General features: G+C 40.9%; 1 protein-coding gene across 2 annotated transcripts in view; it reads left to right on the top strand.

Annotated features, from left to right (window-relative positions):
* Positions 1 to 12,965, top strand: part of GABRA5 (gamma-aminobutyric acid type A receptor subunit alpha5) — an 80,472-nt gene that overhangs the window by 6,274 nt on the left and 61,233 nt on the right. For both annotated transcript variants that reach the window (XM_049613940.1, XM_049613939.1), the window contains exons 2-4: positions 7,007 to 7,128; positions 9,454 to 9,521; positions 9,632 to 9,852. In XM_049613940.1, the coding sequence (XP_049469897.1) occupies positions 7,007 to 7,128; positions 9,454 to 9,521; positions 9,632 to 9,852 (411 nt within the window). The remainder of the gene's footprint in view (positions 1 to 7,006; positions 7,129 to 9,453; positions 9,522 to 9,631; positions 9,853 to 12,965) is intronic.

Genomic DNA, 12,965 nt, shown 5'->3' with positions numbered 1-12,965 from the left:
TGGGCATGAAAGAAAGGAGTCAAGGATGACCCCCTTCCCCCCACTGGTATTTGAGCTGAAAACATGACAGATTCAATTGCCTGTTGCTGAGCTGGAGAAGACAGTAGTTAAAAAGGTTCTAGTGAAAATCTTCAGTGCAGTTATGGACATGTTAAGCCCTGTTAGATATCCAAGTGGCCAGACAGCTATTGGATACAGAAGTCCAGAGTTCAAAAAAAATTGGGGCTAGAGACATGAACTTCAAGTTTTTCATATATGGGAGACATTTAAAGCCATTAGATTGGTTGAGATCATTTAGGGATTGAATATAAACCAAAAAAACGTCCCTGGACTGTGCCCTGTGTAAGTTTAGAAAGGCAAGGGGGTGGGGACAAGTGAGAGGAGGAGGTCAGTGAATATAGGAAGAACAAAGAGGGCAGCATCCTGAGGCCAAGAGGAGGAAGTGTTGTAAGAAGGGAGATGTGGTCAAATAAGGACTGAGAGCTGATTGTTGGATTGGGCATTGTGCAGTAGCATCTAGAAGAAAGGCTTCTTTGGGATGCAGGCAGTGAAAGCCAGACTGGAGTGGGTCCAAGAGAAGGAAGGAAAGGCAGCAGAGATTTCTAATATAGACAACTCTTCAGTGAGTTTTGAGTAGAAGAGGGGCAAAGAATGGAATGCTAACTGGAAGGGAATATAAGGTGAATGAAAGACATGTTAAAGACCTGATTTGTTACAACAAATGTAATTGATGATAGGAATTATTAGGGATGGAGGGAAAACCATGTGTAATAAACACCAGGATGGTTCCTGTGCAGCATAATCACACACAGGGGGCATCCTGTGTGGTTGGGGAGAGTCTAGGGAAGTGGGTAGGTTTAGATGAAGGGGGTGTGGCCTATGAGATGGGAGACCGACCTTTTTACCTTGTAGGCGGTATGATTCTGAGCTGGGCTGCAGTGAAATGGACAAGAGTAAAGAGACTACATGAAGGGTGCCAGCAGGGGTAGGTTTGAGCACTATTAGGGAGCTGATAGGCAGGGCTGGGGGCACCTTTGATGTGAGGCCCATGGCAGTGAAAACAATCTAAGAGTTCTGGCATAATGTTTCATGGCCATGACTTCGTCCACATGAGACACATTTCAAGTCCATGTTTCCACCACAAGAGGGGACAACTCTTATTTGGAAACTTAAGATTGACTTTCATTGTCTAGCTAGTGTCCACCATGTTTGTTATCTTCTTTTATATAGTTTTTCAAATGGTTAAAGTGGTGTGCAGTGGAAATTTAGATGTCTCAGGGAAACATCACACAACAGTGCCACTTAAAGGTACTTATTTAATGAGATTAAAGTGACAAGCAAATAAACTGAAGATATATTTCTTAGAAGTAATTAAATGCTGTGGAAAGAATGCAGAAAGAAATGCAATTTAAGAAGACAGGGAAACTGCCACTTAAAAGCAACTTAGTTCCATTCCCAAAGTAAGTTCATTGCCATTATGGATCCCATTTTATATAAATCAAAAATGGCTGTCAATATAAGCAGAGATAACATCACAAAGAAATGCATCACTCCTAGCCTTCAATAGCACCATTTGTAGTACATTACTCAACAGACTTTTCTAAACCCCAGAAAGGGTGACATAACTCTTGAACTTGTACCCTTTTAAATGCCAAAATAAGACCTCATCAGGCATCATTTGGAAAATGAAATACCTTTAAAGATGGAATCTGCAACATATTGTTGTTGTTATTATTATCATTAGAAATTATAATACTGAGATAAAGTTATATTGGAGTAAAATCCTTCACAGTTCCTCAAGAACAAAATTACTCTGAGATTGAATTAATGCAACTCACTTTTCAGAGCAATGCATGGATTCTACTACAGGGTTAACTCTGTGTGGTAACTGTCTGATTTGGGGGGTAACTTGTTTGGGATTCCCTACCCTGCTGTGCTCAGACTCCTCCCCACATCTTCCCTAAGAAACCTTGCTGGTGGCTCCAGCAACCGCATCTCTATCACCATTGCAATTGCCTGAGTAACTGGCCTCCATGCCTCTAGCCTTGCCCCTGCCAAGTCCATCATCTGCAAAGTGCCCAAGAGCCACAGGTAAAGTAAGTGACCCCTGTCTAACTGCTTTGAAGCTCCCACTACCTTCAGGACTGACCCTATGAGTGCAACATGGCATGTGAAGTCCTTTATGGTTTGATATGTGCTGCTCTCCACTGACATGCATTACTTTACTCACCAAGGTTCTTTACTACCCTCTGCAAACATCATCATTTCCTAACCTGAAGCCACTGCTCACAACCCCTTCAACATCTCCTTCTTTAGCTTGAGACTAGATCTTCATGTTTAAAGTCTCAGGTCAGTTCTCTTCTCCTCCTCTAGCACTGTACATAGTTCCTTCTCTTTCCTTTGTTTTCTTAGAATGTCCTATGTATCACATAGATCCCTACATCTACGATGTGCTATTGAAATCCTCTGCGAACATGACTGATTCTCTTAGAACACAGCTCTGTCTGACAGGTTGGGGATACCATCTTTGTCATCTTCACATCCTCGGTAGTTACCACAACACCAGGAACATACATGATTGACATCCCAAATACATTTGTTGGCCTGAGCTGTTGGAATAAGCACTGAGCTCATCATACAGCCTCTTGAAGATGTAATGGAGGAGAGAAGCTCTCTGAGGTCATTTATAGTCACTCTGGCACTTGGCTTACAAACCATCCTTTCCATTTCCAATCTAGATAGTCCTAGAGCAGTTGCTCTCCACTATGGCTGCACATGAGGATCACTTGGGAATCTTAAAAAATAATAATAATACTAGTAGCTGTTTCTCAGGGAGCAATTAAAGCCAAATCTCTAGGGCCTAGAAATCAGAATGAAGCTAATGCAGGAGTCCAAAATCAAATGCTTTGAAGAAGTCAGATGTAAGACAACTGGGAAAAGTGGAAAATTTGCACAATAGCAAGAGTTTACCCTTTCTGAAGACATTCATGTTTATTTTTCTTAAACAGTGTGTTAACCCCACTAGTGGACCAAATTTATTTTAATTTCTCATTCTCCACTTCACCTCCTAAGTGTCTGAACAGTCCAGAACTTATCTGATGGGGTACCATTGTGTAGCTTTTTGAGAAGACCTTCCACACCTCTGAGCTTCACTCTGCTATCCTACTGTGCCCACCCATGTCCCTGCCCATTTAACAATCACCACCTTCCTTTCTCAGGCTAGAATATGGGGCTTAGTGACCTAATTTCCTTATTTTTCAGGCTAAAATAATTGGAAAAGTGTTTAAGTTTAGAGATCAGGTCCTAGCATCTTTTGTAAGAACGAATATTTGAGCAAGGAAATCAGGGTGTTTTAACAAGTATGGTTGGTTCTGCGTTTCCCTTAGGACCCCCTTTCTGGAACATCAATAATTTGGCAGTGTTGGAACTATTCACATGGACTAAATGTGACATGTTTTTATAGACAATATGCACTAAATATAAGGAAACAATTCATATTTTAAGAGAATCTAGTTAATCCTAATACTGAAGTGTCAGCTGCCAAAATTTTCAAGTATTTCTATTATGTCCAAGGTTATTGTCAGTAATAATGGATTTTGTTTCAGCTCACAAAAATCCATTCCCCCAGAGAGCTGAGCTTATCTTTGAAGCAATTGTGTATTTACAGTTGACCTAAGGATCAGCAGAGTTCTTTGGTTATACTCAATACAGTTCTGAAATGGAATATCGGCAAGCTCAAGCCTGCCTTCTGAACCTAAGTGGAGTGAGTGTTCAAAGAGATGAGGGAGTCTTGTGTTTCTACCCAGAGACTTCATAGATGTAACTTTGCATTATTGCTCATTGAAGGCATAGCCCAGTGTTTTTGTATTATTTTGGTTTCAAGTGGCTTCAACTAACCAAAATGGAACAAAGCAAGCTAAAGTTACTCTGTACCTTAGAAGCAGCCCTGGAAGATTATGCACCTTGAGAGAGGAACAGGTAAGTTTGCCAGACATTTGTGAGATTCTCCTGTGTGTAGGCATATCATTTGCTTTCTGTGATACAAAAAGGGCCTTTGTCTCCATGATTGTGGAAATGGTGCATTTCATAACCACATGCTGCAAATTAGTCATTTTTAGGATGACCTATGACCTGAGAAGGGCTACCAGTTGGTCCTGAGAGAAAACCTCGACTCCTGCTCTGAAAAGCATTTTCAGAGATTCTTTTAGAACTTGTTTCCTACCTCCTAGGTCCTATCCTCAGTAAATACAGAGAAGCCACAGCAAACCCCAGCCATAGCTCTATCATGAATAGGCCCACAGATAAGTACAAGAAACACTTATGTCAGAATAGGGCACATATTGAAACTTTTCCAATAAAACTGTAATGATGTGTGAAGGGGTATAAATAGCCCCCCCCAACCTTTAAAAAAAAATTCTGGCCAATAAGTAGAAGCTGAGATTTGGGATTCTTAAGCTTTGCGTCCTACTGGATTGATATTGGCAATGATTTGGGTATTTGTGAAGTAGGATTCAGAGCCAAATGGGATTGTGTTTCTTTGAAACTGTGGTGAAGCAGTGCATCAGAGGGCCAAGGAAAGCAGTGGTCATGGAGACGACCCCCACAAGTGGACAGTGTTGGGAATATCTCAAATGGTCAGTGATGTAGTTAAGTATTTGTCTCCTAATACTCTTCAGGCTGTTCAGATCAAATGTAATTTGAGAACATTTCACAACAGGTAATAAATAACATAGAAAAATTTATTTGAAACATTGGTATGATTTTTCTTTTCTTTTTTTCTGATAGTGATGTTATTTTTTAATCAAAATTTTTGAAATATAATTGATAGTATAATGTGTTGATTTAATACATTTATATATTACAGTATGTAGCCTTAGCTTATACCTCCATCATGTCACATAATTATCATTTCTTTTTTGTGGTGAGAACATTTAAGATCTAATCTTTTAGAAAATTTGAAGCTTATAATACAATATTGTTGACCATAATCACTATGCTGTACATTAGATCTCCAGAATGTAATCATCTTCTAGTTGAAAGTGTATACCCTTTGAACAACATCCCATTTCCCCCACTCAGCCCCTGGTAACCATCGTTCTACTATGTTTCTACAAGTTTGTCTTTTGTAGATTGCACATGGAAGTAATATACTTTTTCTGCTAGTGTGTATGCTCTCCCCTCTATTCTAAGTTAGAGAGCCAGTGAAGACTGGCCCTGCCCCCAAACTGGACATTTAGACATAGCCTAGAATTGAATGACCAAACTTACTGATAAAAGTTATGAACATCGTACGAGGTGGACAGTGAGGCCAGATGTGGTTTGAGCAGTTTACACAACTGGGCAAATGCAAAATATCACTGTTTCTTTCTCTCACAAATCTGGAAGGCAGTCTTAAGGCCTTTTGTCCAGGTATTAGGTCTGTGAGACTGAGTTCTTCATCATTCTAAAGTGTGAAACTACAGCGGATGTCAGAGAAAAGGGAATTTAATATTTTCAAACACTAAGTCCCAGAGTAAAATATTGTATCCGTGGGCTGCATACGAACAGGACTGAATTTTAGCTTGTTAGAGATTCAATTATATGCAGTTAATGATGATGTGAAAATTAGATCAAAAGAACTTTATACTCTCTCATTCAAAACGGAATAGCTTCAGAGCAGTAAAGAATTGATTTGTTTAGATGCAATCGATAAAAATGACCCAAGTTTCAAGAACTGGGTGGGGCAAGCACACATCAATTCTACTCTCAGCAGCCAACTGCTGATGGTCAGTCTCACTCTCATTTCAGACAATTTATGGAAAAGAAATAGTCACATGGAGAGCTGGGGTACCACAGCAGGCACTTCAGAGAAGTTCCAGGGGTCTCCTGTTCTTCTCCCAAGCGCCAAGGATGCTAACTTCCTGGGGCCCACAGCTGGCTTTCAGCTGCATAAGTTCTCCTTGTATCCACACCAAATGTGTATGTTGAGTTCTTGAAAATTCCAAACATCTCGCTTTTTGCAAGATTTGAAAGCAGCTGTAGAATCCTGTGGTGCGATCCATGTTTCTGAGGTGTATTACCATCTTCTAGACCGGTGACTTTCTTTCCCTCCCAAGTAACTTCTTCAATTTACCCACATCTGCAGAGGGCAGTTTCTCATTTCCATTTGCCCCATCCACATAAACTTTTGGGGCCTGGATAACTTCACTGAATTGAGAAAACCAGAATTGTTTTGGGTTTTTCTTTGAAGGTTCAGCCTGCTTTTCTTGGGGTTTTACTATAAGTCTGACATACTGGGTCATTCAGAATACTGTGCTTCTCGAGTCCCTTATCTGAGGCAATTCTGGGTAAACCCTAATAAAGGCTTTCAGACTGGTCTTTACACCTCATGGCTCCTGGGTCATGTGCTTTGTTTTGTCTGGACCTGAATGTGCCAGCAATAGGCAGTGCTGATGAGTAGGGAAGCCCAGAGAGATTTCATAAACTTTTGTTTCTATCACCATATGATTATTTTTATCACCATATTCTGCATATTCCTCATAGCACAAATGCTCCCAATTAACGATGCAGTGAAATTTGGGCCCAACAATCTTATCTTTCAGATTGCATAGATTTTGAATGTCCTCTCCACACCCCACTGCTCATCACAGGTGATTCACTAATATGAAGACTCAGTTTTTCAGTATTTAAACCAAACTTCAGAAATCCCCTAAGAGTGGATTAGGTTCTGCTAGTCTATGGTTAGTGGCTAATGTTTTAAAAATGGCTACACTGTGCCTCGGAATCAGGGAAGGATGGATTTTTGAGCATGATGTCAGGACGAACAGCCCAGAGCCAGCACACTCTCTGGAAATTCAAGAATTAAGGCTTATTTATGAAAAACAATATCCTGGATTAGTAGAAGAGACTGTTTTCAGGTGCCTTCCCTCCAAGACAAGTCACCATATTATGTTTTTGTTTTCTGTATTTTGAGAAGAATTTTTAAATTCTTAATGCAAGTTTTAACTCTTGTTTCTCTGTTAAAAAGCTTTTCACAAATGCCAACCAGTTCAGTAAAAGATGAGACCAATGACAACATCACAATATTTACCAGAATCTTGGATGGGCTCTTGGATGGCTATGACAATAGACTGCGGCCTGGCCTTGGAGGTGAGTGGGTTCTCAGCTGCAGCCCGCTAGACCCCAGAAAAAGCTTACACTCAGTCTCAAGCTCACATCTGCTGTGATTCAACCAATTCATTAAGTAGCTTTTTGCCAGAGTTTAAACTGATAGTTGTTGCCAAGGTTCTTACATCCTTTATATTCATTATCTAGGTACAAGAAGCTGGGGCATGTGGTCTCCATGCAAACTCCCTTTTCCTTAGATAATCCTAACATCCATTCTTTTTTTTTTTTTTAACGTTTTGTTTATTTTTGAGACAGGGAGAGACAGAGCATGAACAGGGGAGGGTCAGAGAGAAGGAGACACAGAATCTGAAACAGGCTCCAGGCTCTGAGTTGTCAGCACAGAGCCCAACGCGGGGCTTGAACTCACAGACCGAGAGATCATGACCTGAGCCCAAGTCGGCCGCTTAACTGACTGAGCCACCCAGGCGCCCCCCCCCCCCAACATCCATTCTGCTTCATTTAAGGAGGAACCAGTTCTTAGGTGTTACTAAAGCCAACACTGCCTTAAGTTAAGAAATAATTTATAATCAACTTCCTACTCTTGTACTGATGCAAGTCTTTTTCACAAATACACTGTTTAATGCAATTGTTCTTTCCATCTTATATATTATGTTTAATCTTTTCACTAATCATTGTATTTACTTTAACCCCATGGAAATTGATAAAAAAATAAGTGGATAGCAAAATGCACTTTCTGGGTTCAATTTAGCACAGCTTAATTTTGTGCTGAGAATTGTGTGCTGTTTCCAGGCATTTGCAATGCCATTGACTCGAGTCCATTTAGATGTAGTGCATTTGAACTTACTCCATTAAGTAAGTTTGAGACCCTCTAACAACTACATTCTTAGAGGAAAAAGTAGTTCTTTTCCATTATTACATTTTTGTTTATTTATTTTTGAGGAAGAGATAGAGTGCGAGCAGGGGAGGGGCAGAGAGAGAGGGAGACACAGAATCCAAAGCAAGTTCCAGGCTCTGAACCATCTGAACAGAGCCCAATGTGGGGCTCAAACTCACAAATTGCTAGATCATGACCTGAGCCAAAGTCAGACGCTTAACCGACTGAGCCACCCAGGTGCCCCTTCATTATTACATTTCTAACAGGGAGATTCACTTAAAGCATGAGTTGCCATTCTCTACCTTTTTGGCAAAGAAAAGTCCACAAAGCCTCCTTGACACCCCCTTACTCCACCCTCTGAGTTATGTCCCTGGGTCTTCTGTGTCCAGCAGCCTCTGTCCCTTTGAACACATCCACAAGGTTCAAAACACGTAGAGAATCAATGAGTTGTTGCTATACAATATTCTCTCATTCACCCAGGATGTGTCACACTCCTGTGGAGCAGGATCCTGAGGACACCACATAGAGCCAAAGGGGCTGCCTGCTGGGGCAGGCATCTCAGTGGGAAGACAGGTGCTGAAGCACACAGCACCATACCTTAAGTTAAGAAGTACACCTGCACACATATAAATACACACCATGTACATATATGGTTACCACACAATGAGATGCAGGGAGAAAAAGCCCTGCCCCCTGAAGCTCTGAGTCAGTGGTGATACCATCCAGTGGTTTGGGGTTATTAATGGTGGACTGTAGTATAGTCTATTGTCCTCATTCATGACCACAGGGTGTTGCAAGGTGATGCCCAAGGAACACACACACAAATTTCCCCTCAATATTATTAGCTACTTTTATTGCCATATATATTTTAATAATTTTTATTGTTATAATAGTCTCTCATGATAGAAATTTCTAACAATTCAAAATGACATATAAGGTGACATATAAGGAAGCGGGTCTTCCTTTTCAAGTGGTCTTGTCCCAAGTCACACATCCTTTCCTCAGAGAACACCTAGTAGTGCAATTTTGATTAGAGATTCTTTTAAATCTTATCCCCTCATCACAATTGCCTAACCCTTTGGAAAGCAGCTGTTTGTAGGAGAGTGAGGTTAGGCACTGTGAGGTTGGAATTACTGTTCCAGGTTTACGGAGGAGGAAACTAAAGACCAATCAAGGCCAAACAACCAGGATCCCTCTCTGCTCTGTTCACGACTGCCCCCAAAGGGGCAAGAAGTGTAATGAGAGCTAAGACCCTTTCCTTACATGATGGATATGTTAGTTCCTGCTATAATTTGGAGCAGTTTGATTTCATTTGGTGTTAGTCTAGTCCTCCAAATTTAAAAAAACACATTATAAAAGCCCTCTGATTGCCAAGAATGAAATTGGTTACTGGACTAAGGACATAAATACGCTATGACGGGTGGTTCCATGTGAGTTCGGTGCCTAGGCAGGAACCTGTGTCTGTGTTTCAGAGCGAATCACTCAGGTGCGGACGGACATCTACGTTACCAGCTTTGGCCCAGTATCCGACACGGAAATGGTAGGTCTCAGGGCATGGCCCCGCCCAGATCATTCTAAATAGGCACTGAACCAAATCCCCTAAGGGCCTTCTCTGCTAAGGCATCACCTGGTTGCCTTCCTTTGCATTAGGAATATACCATAGATGTGTTTTTCCGACAAAGCTGGAAAGATGAAAGGCTTCGGTTTAAAGGGCCCATGCAGCGCCTCCCTCTCAACAATCTTCTCGCCAGCAAAATCTGGACCCCAGACACATTCTTTCACAACGGGAAGAAGTCCATCGCCCACAATATGACCACGCCCAACAAGCTGCTGAGGCTGGAGGACGATGGCACGCTGCTCTACACCATGCGGTGAGCACGCACAGCGTGGGGAGAGGGCGCGCACAGCACTGGGGCGATGGCTTAGCCCAGACACTGGTGCAGCGATTGAGGTTGAGTGGTGGGGTGGGGCGGGGAGGGGGGGAGGGGTTGGCAGCGTGTCTGGCCAGGGGCGCATTGCAGGGCAAACGTAGCCACCAGTCTCGCCGCAAGGGTCCCGCAGCCTATTGAGTTCAAAAATTGCTGTGTGTGCGCGCATATGCGTGCTTTGGGTGATTTTTACTTTTTGACCTGCCCATACTGATGTCCATATAGCTTATTTCCTTGAACTGCTATAGGTCCATGTGTTTGCTATCGGTCCACTTGTTTATTTGGTTCAAGATCGAAAACATCTTTCAGAGAGTGACCCAGAATAATGTAAGCTAGGGAGATTTTATTTTATAAAATTTGTATTTAAAACCCTCTATGGGGGTCCTTTCTTATTGCAGTTGTGCACTCTTGTAAATTGTAAAAGCCCATTTCTCATATGCTTTGATAACATTCCAATGCTGAGGTTAAATTTTAGTATTCCTAATTTAAAATGATCAGTAGTCATTTTTTTGTTGTTGTTCTGAATTATTCATTGCATCTGAGTAAATCAATAAATTGACTGGCAAGAAAGTCTCTTTCATAGCTTTTCAGTTTCCATGGTGGGCCTAAGTATTTTTCAAGAAAAGATTATTTTAAGCCAAAAGAATTAAAAAGCACTAAAGCTAAATAAAATTTTAAAAACAGCATGTATTTATATGAGAATTATTGAAATTCCTTACTTAGAATTCTTCACAATAAACTTCATATTTAAAAGAAGTCATCATAGTGGAAATAACATTGATGTTGTCATCTTCTGAGGCTGCATGTCCTAACATATGTCCTGAGGAATGTTTGATACATTGTGTCCCAAACCTATTTGACAGCATGTCTCAATTTTTTTTTATATAACAGTCCAATAAGGATTTTGGTAAATGAGCTTGTAATACATACCATAGCATTTTGTTCCATTTCTCACTCTTTCCTTTTCCCTACATTGATCTTGAACATGTTATGCCCATGGATGAAGCATGCATTGTGAACATCAGTGCCCCAGGACAGTGCCTTTTCCATGCAGAGAAGTATGTTGAAAAGCTACAAAATATCTCAAGTGGTGAAAATTAGTCCTTGGTCATCATTCTTGTAAAAGGTAGTCTGTGCAGTGAATCCAAGGGTACTTTGTTTAGCCTTGTGAGCAGAGGGTAGGTGTGAAGAGTCCCAGATCTTGGAAGATGCCGGTTGGGATGAATGATTAGATGCCATTAATGTGGGGGCGCCATGTGAGCCTGCTGTGCACCTTCACTCTGTTCATAGAAAAAAAATATCCCTAGTCCTCACAGGTTATTGTGCTTGGTTCACATCTGGTTTGTATCACCAAAAGATTATATTTGGATCCAAGACTATGATTGTTCAAACAGGGTGGTGAGGTAGGCTCCTTGTTTAGAGGGGGAAGAGGTAGCAGAAGGGCCTCTTACTGAGTGTCTGTGTACCTGGCAAATTCACAGGTCCTTCAGTCCTCAAACAGCATGGCCACTAGGTGACACCATTTCCATTAACCAAAAAAGGGAACAAGGCTCAGAAAGGTTTGATAATCAGCCCAAGGTCACATAGCTAGTGAGAAAGGCAGCAGGGATTTGAATTCAGTCTTAGCAATTTCCTTGTTTAATCCACCACATTTGAAAATTGGAGGGTTGCAACATTACTAAACATATAATAGCCTTTTTCTTACTCTTGTCAAATGTCATCCCCAGAAGGAGGACAGTGAGAACCAGAGCAACTTGTCAGCAGTAGAATTTTTCATTGTTCATGTAGAGGAAGTCTGCTAATGATTTTCAAAGTTGATAATGAGTTTTCTCTTCCAGTCATATACATTTGGAATGTGGAAATAGTTCCAGTTGAAAGTGTTATGAATTTTAATGTGATAGAACTATAGCTATAATTTGATGGCATTTTACCTATTGATTTGGCAAAGATAGTGTGATGTGACTAATCAAACGGCCAGTGGTGTCTCAGCGCCCCCACCCACCCCTTTGTTGTTACAGTTTTTCTGGTTAGCACTGGGGTCACCCCTGTCAAGCCTTGCAAAACCAATGATATACTTAGATCCAGGAATTCCCATGTAATGTCAATCTTAAGGAAATAATTAGAAATATAGACTAAGCTTTATGGGCAAAGATTTCTATTATTATGTTACTTATGATACCAAACATTTGAAGGAATATAAAAAAATTTAGTACATTTTCCAGCTAAAACTATATTTTTTTTTACATTTTTATTCAAACTTGAGACCTAATGAAAAAGATGAAATATGAAAGTGTAGAACAAATTAGGGTTCCTGTGATGCACTGAGACAAATATCTAATAAAGTACTGTTACCAACCTCTAAAAATAACTCCATGCAGATTATGGTTTTTGTGTAAAATTTCCATGGTCCAGATATCATTTGAATAGTAAAGTAGTATTCTGAGATACACACTCCCCAAATGTGTCCCAAAAACCTTAGGTGCTTTCCTGGAAGTCATTGTCAATTTTGGTTCTAAAGAACTTTCTACCACCAATGGGTCATCTGTTTATAGGATGTAAAGGTAAAAATCATCAGCTGCTCAGGATAATTCCATAGAGTACAAACAAATATTTCCTGTTGGACCCTCAAGGAGAGGACACTTAATAGAGTACTAAACAATTTGTTTGAGGACAGTCTTTTGGCAAACAGAATGATACATTTTATAGAATCATCCCTAGAGTTGTACTTCAGACATTAGACAAGTGGCCAGGAATCCTCAAAGGGAACCTCAGTGCAGCAGTTTTCCTGGGCCTTCCCTTGCAGGGCTGAAGAGAGAAGAGGTGCAGAGCCCAGAGCTTGACATTAGTCTATCTAGGGACTGAATGACTTGTCCTTCTGGCCAGCCTTGCTAATTGTTCTATTAACTGGGTAGAACTTGTGGTTGTCCTCACTTGCAGCATGTCCCAATTCCATGACCCAGCAAGCCCATGTGATATAGGACTACCACGTCTCTCAGGGAGCATGCCAAATCTGGTGATCCATGTTCTTTTATGAGCACATAAATTGGAAGACAGTG

Source organism: Panthera uncia (genome assembly GCF_023721935.1).
Source record: "Panthera uncia isolate 11264 chromosome B3 unlocalized genomic scaffold, Puncia_PCG_1.0 HiC_scaffold_1, whole genome shotgun sequence".
NCBI lineage: Eukaryota > Metazoa > Chordata > Mammalia > Carnivora > Felidae > Panthera > Panthera uncia.
The sequence above is the reverse complement of the archived record's forward strand: the minus strand, read 5'-3'. Positions and strand labels throughout refer to the sequence as shown.